At 38.6% G+C, this 7362-nt stretch overlaps 1 protein-coding gene across 2 annotated transcripts in view; it reads right to left on the bottom strand.

Moving 5' to 3' along the window:
- Positions 1–7362, bottom strand: part of LOC103516204 (cuticle protein 7-like) — a 31487-nt gene that overhangs the window by 6363 nt on the left and 17762 nt on the right. Inside the window, exon 1 of one of the 2 annotated variants that reach the window (XM_008481165.3) lies at positions 2637–2989. The exons of the other annotated variant lie outside the window; for it this stretch is intronic. Within the exon in view, the coding sequence (XP_008479387.1) occupies positions 2637–2717 (81 nt within the window). The 5' untranslated portion in view covers positions 2718–2989. Of the gene's footprint in view, positions 1–2636; positions 2990–7362 lie in introns of those variants that run through there. 2 annotated transcript variants of the gene reach the window in all.

Below are 7362 nucleotides of genomic sequence, written 5' to 3'. Positions count from 1 at the left end.
TAATAAATAAATTGTGTCTTTACCCGCCCCCCCCAAAAGGAAGAATTTTTTTTTTTTTTTTTTTTTTTTTTTTTTTACATGTTGGTTTCTTTTAAATGTTTGAATAAGTTAGTTTTTTCTCCCTCCAAAGGTGTGCGTAGAGAGAAGTCCTTCACTGGTTGCGAACTAAGAGGACTTGGTTTTCTCTGTTTGCTTCAGATAAAATTGGAGGGGTACCTTTTTTTTAGCTAAATCCCCTTCTTTGCGACTCTGCGTAATGTAATATGTAGCCACTTGGTTTGTATTAGAATAGAACTAAATATGTCCATGTTTTTTTTTTTTTTTTTTTTTTTTTTTTTTTTTTTTTTTTTTAACTTTATGAGGCATTTATGCGGCACCTCTTTTTTTTAAGTTTTAATAACTGCTCGCCTACTGGTTAAGGTTTGAACCAGAATATTGATTAATGGCTAATCTTTTAGGGCTCCTTGTGTTGAAATGTGTTTGTTCTCTGTAGTAGACCCAAGGCAGGTTACCTACAACTTCAGTGGGTAATCAATAGGAATCATAAAAATAAGCGTCTACAGTAGTCTGTAGACAAGTAGACATTGATCGACTTCGCATAAAACACGTCCACTCTAGAATCTTTTTACTTTCCTTTTCCTATAGGAACGAAAGTAATCTTCGCATAAAACACGTCCACTCTAGAATCTTTTTACTTTCCTTTTCCTATAGGAACGAAAGTAATCAAAGTAATGTAATCGGGTCAAAGATGGTCAGTTTTTAGTGTCAAAACACGTTTTGAGGTCCCTAGAGCCTAAATCCAAAGTTTCAGCCATTGGTCCGGGTGTGTGTCTGTCTGTCTGTCTGTAAACAAAATATCTCGAGAACGGTAAGAGCTAGCGACTTAAAATTTGGTATGTAGCTGTCAAATGTGACAAGGATACGACACGAAATGACCGGTGCAAGGGTTGGCGGTTCAGTTTTTGGTGTCAAAACACGTTTTGAGGTCCCTAGAGCCTAAATCCAAAGTTTCAGCCATTGGTCCGGGTGTGTGTCTGTCTGTCAGTCCGTCTGTCTGTAAACAAAATATCTCGAGAACGATAAGAGCTAGCGACTTGAAATTTGGTATGTAGCTGTCAAATGTGACAAGGATACGACACGAAACTTTTGGTTATGACCGGTGCAAGGGTTGGCGGCATTTTCCCGCTTTTTGGCGGTTTTCGGTGTAATTTAACAATATCTCGGGAACGGTATAAGCTAGAGACTTGAAATTTGGTATTTCAAAGCTATATTTAATACCAGGATCATCACGGGAGTGCAAGCAATAAGTTGACAAAGTTTCATAGCAATCGGATGAGCGGTTTGGCCAGGCATAAAGTTCGAAGTTCGAACACATTTCGACTGACTTACGCGACGTAGACACTAAAGGTGATTGATTCAATCCAATATTCTTACGCCGCAAACACCATTCCGCAGTGCAATCGGTCTCAATAAAAAGGACCCGGCACACAAAGGACCTACAAAGATACCGTTTTCACGCCCCAATCTTCCCTACCTTTCCAAAAAAAAAAAAACACTTCTTTGAAGAAAAACGCCGCAAACACCATTCCGCAGTGCAATCGTTCGAAAAAAGATCCGGCTCGCAAAGGACCAAAGAAACCGTCTTACCCAATCTTCATAAACCGAACCGTCACGAGACGCAATGTCGGGCGATTTCATCGTTACCACCCAGGTGTACCTGATCGCCCTAGGCGTAGCTACAGTGGCCGTCTATCTGATGTACAACTATGATAAGCGCCAAGCCGTGGCGGGCGAGTGGCGCGTCCCAGAGTCCCAACTTCTTATTGGTACCATGGCCTCGCCGGTGGGCGCATTTTTCGGCATGGTGGTTCCGTGGCACAAGGTGCGCAAACCGAACTTCTGGGCCACACTGTGCATTTCGTTCGGACTCCATCTGTTTGTGCTCCTCAAAACGATGAACCGGATTTGATATTTTCGTTCCCGAACTTCTGGGACACTCTGTGCATCTTGCTTGGACTTCATCTATTTGTGCTATTGTGCTTCTCAAAACAACCCAATTTGATATTCGTTCCTGAACTTCTGGGCCACTCTGTGCATATCGCTTGGACTTCATCTGTTTTTTCTACTCAAACTAGCGAACCGAATTCGATATTCCTTGAGGTTATGTTCCTTCCACTGCCTAAAAAAGTCCTAGAGGAAAGGTATTTGGGTAATCTGGGATGGGCTTAATTTTTAAGACTCTAGTTCTAGTATTGAGCTGTAGTATTAAGCTAAAAATCAATCCTTATGATTATAAGTTGAATATTTGAAACTGAAAAATCACACATGTAAATTTTACGAGTGAATGCTCTTGTCAAGGAATAAAGAATAAAAAACAATCACAAAGATTTTGGAAGGGTGTCAGAACAATTTGAACTTTCTGGCGGAAAAACATTGACAAAACTTTCATTTGTAAAGCACAAAAGAGGGTTGAAATTGAACTTTTAATTTTAAATAATTATTTGATTTATCGCGAATGAATCGTTCAATATTTATAAAAATTTGACCCGATTACATTACTTTCCTTCCTATAGGATAAGGAAAGTAAAAAATCAAACACATTTTCACGTAAAATAATACGAAAATTCCACACTAACCTTAGCGAACATGGTGAGTTTGGTTTTGGTTTGGAGATGTAAATCTGATAAGAAACAAGTGAGAACTGATAGTGGTATCATTGCTACCAAGTCCTTTTATACTAAAGTTCAAAACTTTGGTCAAAATACTCGCAGGCTAACGTGTCTTCCAAGGTTAATCTATTTAACAATGACTTAATAGACTTTGTGTAGGGCACTGGGCTATTAGGGTGTCTATGGGTTCTGAACTGTGAAATGTTTCCCTTGTCAATAGAAAATTGACAGGAGGACAGTTTGATTTTGATACCTAATGTCTAATCATTTCCAATATGGACTTTCATGTTTTCATAGTGTTATTAATTATTGTATGTATGTCTGGCTGAATTTCCCTTGCTGAAGAAATAGCAAAGGTTAAGTGCGAAGGCCATCCACTCTTAAAATTTGTAGCCAAAACCAAATGTCAGCCCAAAGCAATCACCCTAGTCAGGGCTGATAGAGAGGATGGCGAAAAACGCCGACCCCGTCTGTACACGGGAAAAGGCGAAGAAAAAGAAGAAGATTGGTTATTGTATGTATTTTTAAAGGTAAGTTCTCTAGTGAAGTGCAACAGGATAAGGAAAGAGGAACGGGGTAAGTTTGTTCGAGGATGGACTAAAGTTCATCTTGTAGTTTTTTAGTCTTCCACCCTAATAGTGGGTTTCACCAATGACTTGATGTGAGATTTCACTAATGGGAGAATTTTTAATCGTCCAAAAAGGAGTTTTTAATCATCCAAAAAGGAGTTTTTAGTGATCTAAAAAGGAGTTTTAAAAAAACTCCTGTTTGGCTCTCCCATTAGAGAAATCTCTCATTAAGTCGTTGGTGAAATAAACCATAAGTCTCCTAAAAATCCAAAAAGGAGTTTTTAGTGATCTAAAAAGGAGTTTTAAAAAAACTCCTGTTTGGCTCTCCCATTAGAGAAATCTCTCATTAAGTCATTGGTGAAATAAACCATAAGTCTCCTAAAACTGTTATGCCAATCCATGAAGAGCATGGATGATGGAAATTAGTACCCTACACGCCTTACACTTGAATTTAGACCACGCTACGCCACTGCTGTCATATGTCATTTTTCCCCCTCAGAGTGGTAGATATCTCGTGTGCTAGATTACCCGGGTGACCCACTCACAGGCCCTAGAGCTCCAGGTCATTTCAGATTCCTCTAGGTCGGGGGTGGTATAGGTGTTAGGAACCAGACTTTAGGGTGTTACCAGTTACCAGACATACGAGTATTATGCATATTCCAATTCCATTCAAACCATTTCGTCAAATGAATCGACATGTTTAAATATTCAAGGGCGCCTTATTATCATTGGATATTTAGATATTATTATTATTATTAGGTATTTTACCTCAACCTCTAGCTCTATCATCAAGGGAATGTCATTCATTAAACCAGATTTCATTCATTAATCAAATATGAGTAGATATATTATGTTTAAATAATAGGTTCTTGTAAGATGAGTAGCTACCAATCATAAAAAAAGTATAAATTTGGTACTCGTAATGGGATTTTTTCCTCGTCTTAACTACCTAGTTTAATACCCATGAGGAATTAGCGAGGGTTGATATTCACCCTTAACCTATGAATTACATACATATTCTGAGGAGAAATCAAAAATCCTTAGTGGTATCTGCTATCTGCAAATATTTTTAAAATTCATATCTAGGTTGTGGACATGTTCTTTAGTTTACTAGCCGAAAGCCGTCGCTTCGCTCCGGATTTCTGCTAGTAAATCCTTAAGGCATGGCCGTTCATGTCACTCATCCATATTCATTTTTTTTTTTTTTTTTTTTTTTAACTTTTCACAGAAACAATTTTTTTAGACCCAACAAGCAGTCCTTTGATGATTACAAAATTTTATCGAAATGAAACCAACCGTCCAAAAGTTTTCGCGAACCATAAATTTAATGTGTGATAAAATACTAATTTTCGTGCCGTTAGAAATCGATGATCGATCCTTTGTTGAACTAACCCGCCCTTGAATTAGCTCCCAACACCAAAGCATGATCAACCGATTGGTTCCATCATCACAAAGTTACCAACTGACCCTCAAACCTCAGCTCAAGCCATTATGAAACCCAAGTATTGCAATCCGTAAAAAAAATAGCTATCTAGGTATTTATCGACCAAAACAGACATTATTAATAGCCCAATGTATTAATACACATCTAGATTATTTAAAAATGTCTAGCTCTAGAAGTTTAGAGCTTTGGATCAGCGATTCCCAAAACGGTCCCGAAAAATATGCCAAAACCGAAGTATATATGGACTATGGTTTTATGGTTCTATAAAAATTGAAAAAAAAAAAAACAAACAGAACAAAAAACAACAAAAAAATCGGATCTGATAGTACCATTTTCCGCGAATTTATCATTTACAAATCCTGCAAAATTGTAGTGCATAAATGCCCCCATTTTTCGAGCTTCAAAAGTACGTTGAATGATCTTGATAAAGAACTGACAGAAGCCACTCTGGTGAGCTAGAAGGGTAGCACGTTAGACTTGTAAGCGCCAGCCGCGGGTTGGTTTACCGCCCGGGGCGAACTTTATAACAGATTAGGTTTGTTCTCGGAACGCCTGGCTTTCTCATATCCTGTCTTCCTTCTCTCTTCGCTTTCGGGGCGATAAGACCTTTGTTACGGTTCCCTCTATCGAACTTCTTTAAAAAGTTTAGGAACTACTGCTCTAGAATTCTAGATAATGATAATCCAATACATTCCGTTAGGAAGGTCATACATACTCTTACATTACAAATCCTGCAAAATTGTAGTGCATAAATGCCCCCATTTTTCGAGCTTCAAAAGTACGTTGAATGATCTTGATAAAGAACTGACAAAAGCCACTCTGGTGAGCTAGAAGGGTAGCACGTTAGACTTGTAAGCGCCAGCCGCGGGTTGGTTTCGCCTGGCTTTCTATCCTATCTTACGCCTGGCTTTCTATCCTATCTTATCTTCATATCCTATCTTCCTTCTCTCTTCGCTTTCGGGGCGATAAGACCTTTGTTACGGTTCCCTCTATCGAACTTCTTTAAAAAGTTTAGGAACTACTGCTCTAGAATTCTAGATAATGATAATCCAATACATTCCGTTAGGAAGGTCATACATACTCTTACATACACACATAATATTTACTGCCAAAATAGAGACATAAAAGCCGATCGAACTTTAGTCCCAATAAAGTATAACAGTTAATACAGGGTAGGTCAGATCAATTTTATTCCTTCAGATTTTTTTTACTGGATTTTAATTAATCAACTTTTTTTTTGTTATGAACTATTTTTATTATTATTCCTGTAGAAACAACCAAGGTTGAGAAACTTTCAAGGTTTATGCCCATAAATGGTTACAAACGGCGCTTTTAGGCTAGTTTCACTAGATCATATTTCGAAAACTAGTAACCAATTTTAGTTGCTAAACTTCTCTTATCATAATATTTGTTAACAAACTGTCGATATGTGAACGACCATTGGTCGTAGGTAGAGAACAGAGTGTCGCTAGGTCGCGAGTTCGGTTACCGCCCGGTGCGAACTTCAGTTCAGGCTGGTCTCAGTAGTAGCTCGACTTTTAGTGGGGTAGTCGTCTGAAACACCAAACTTATGAAAATGAGGGTGTGTTTATGTACCGGGTTGAGATGAGCTCGGACGAGGTGAGATAGGATATTGTTTCTACAGTTTTGCATTGGAGTGGTAACAAGCGAGGATAGCGTGGGAGTGTTGGGCATTTTTTCTAACCCTCTGTCCCGGCGGCAATTTTTAAAATTTATTTTATATTTATTTTGTATTTCGCTTGTTTGTAATATCTAATATAAATGAAAAGTAAAGGTAATATAAACGTGCAAACTAGAGATAAAAAGTAAAAAATGAATTCAGATTGTACAAGTTGCGGAAAAAAAATCAAAATTTCGAATTTCCCGCCAACTTTACACGCTCATGAAGGCTGTGTTAAGTTACCACATCATTTTCCACACGCCAAGAAAAGACGGGAATGGCCTATCTCAGCCCGGTACATAAACACACCCTGAGACTCTGGCTTTCTATTATTTTCATAGGATTGATTTTTCAGACGACTACGCGCCAGTAAAGGTAGAAACACTATCATCACGTTACGTCACGTGATAGTAGTGTGGCTGTTCTGAACGAAATTACCTATACAATATTATGGCAAAACTTTGAACTGCATCTTTCTGACTCCCCATGACTTCACGTGACGTGATGATAGTGTGTTTCTACCTTCAAAGTCGCTCACTCTTTCACTGTGCGACAGGTCTGACCTACCCTCCGCGTGACATATACTCTCCTGTTCCAAACTAGTAACCAATTTTAGTTGCTAAACTTCTCTTATCATAATATTTGTTAACAAACTGTCGATATGTGAACGACCATTGGTCGTAGAGAGAGAACAGAGTGTCGCTAGGTCGCGAGTTCGGTTACCGCCCGATGCGAACTTCAGTTCAGGCTGGTCTCAGTAGTAGCTCGACTTTTAGGTCTTTTAGTGGGGTAGTCGTCTGAAACACCAAACTTATGAAAATGAGGGTGTGTTTATGTACCGGGTTGAGATGAGCTCGGACGAGGTGAGATAGGATATTGTTTCTACAGTTTTGCATGGGAGTGGTAACTTAAGCAAGGATAGCGTGGGAGTGTTGACCATTTTTTCTAACCCTCTGTCCCGGCGGCAATTTTTAAAATTTATTTTATATTTATTTTGTA

Source organism: Diaphorina citri, unplaced genomic scaffold, assembly GCF_000475195.1.
Source record: "Diaphorina citri unplaced genomic scaffold, Diaci psyllid genome assembly version 1.1 scaffold1508, whole genome shotgun sequence".
In the NCBI taxonomy this organism is placed as follows: domain Eukaryota; kingdom Metazoa; phylum Arthropoda; class Insecta; order Hemiptera; family Psyllidae; genus Diaphorina; species Diaphorina citri.
The sequence above is the reverse complement of the archived record's forward strand: the minus strand, read 5'-3'. Positions and strand labels throughout refer to the sequence as shown.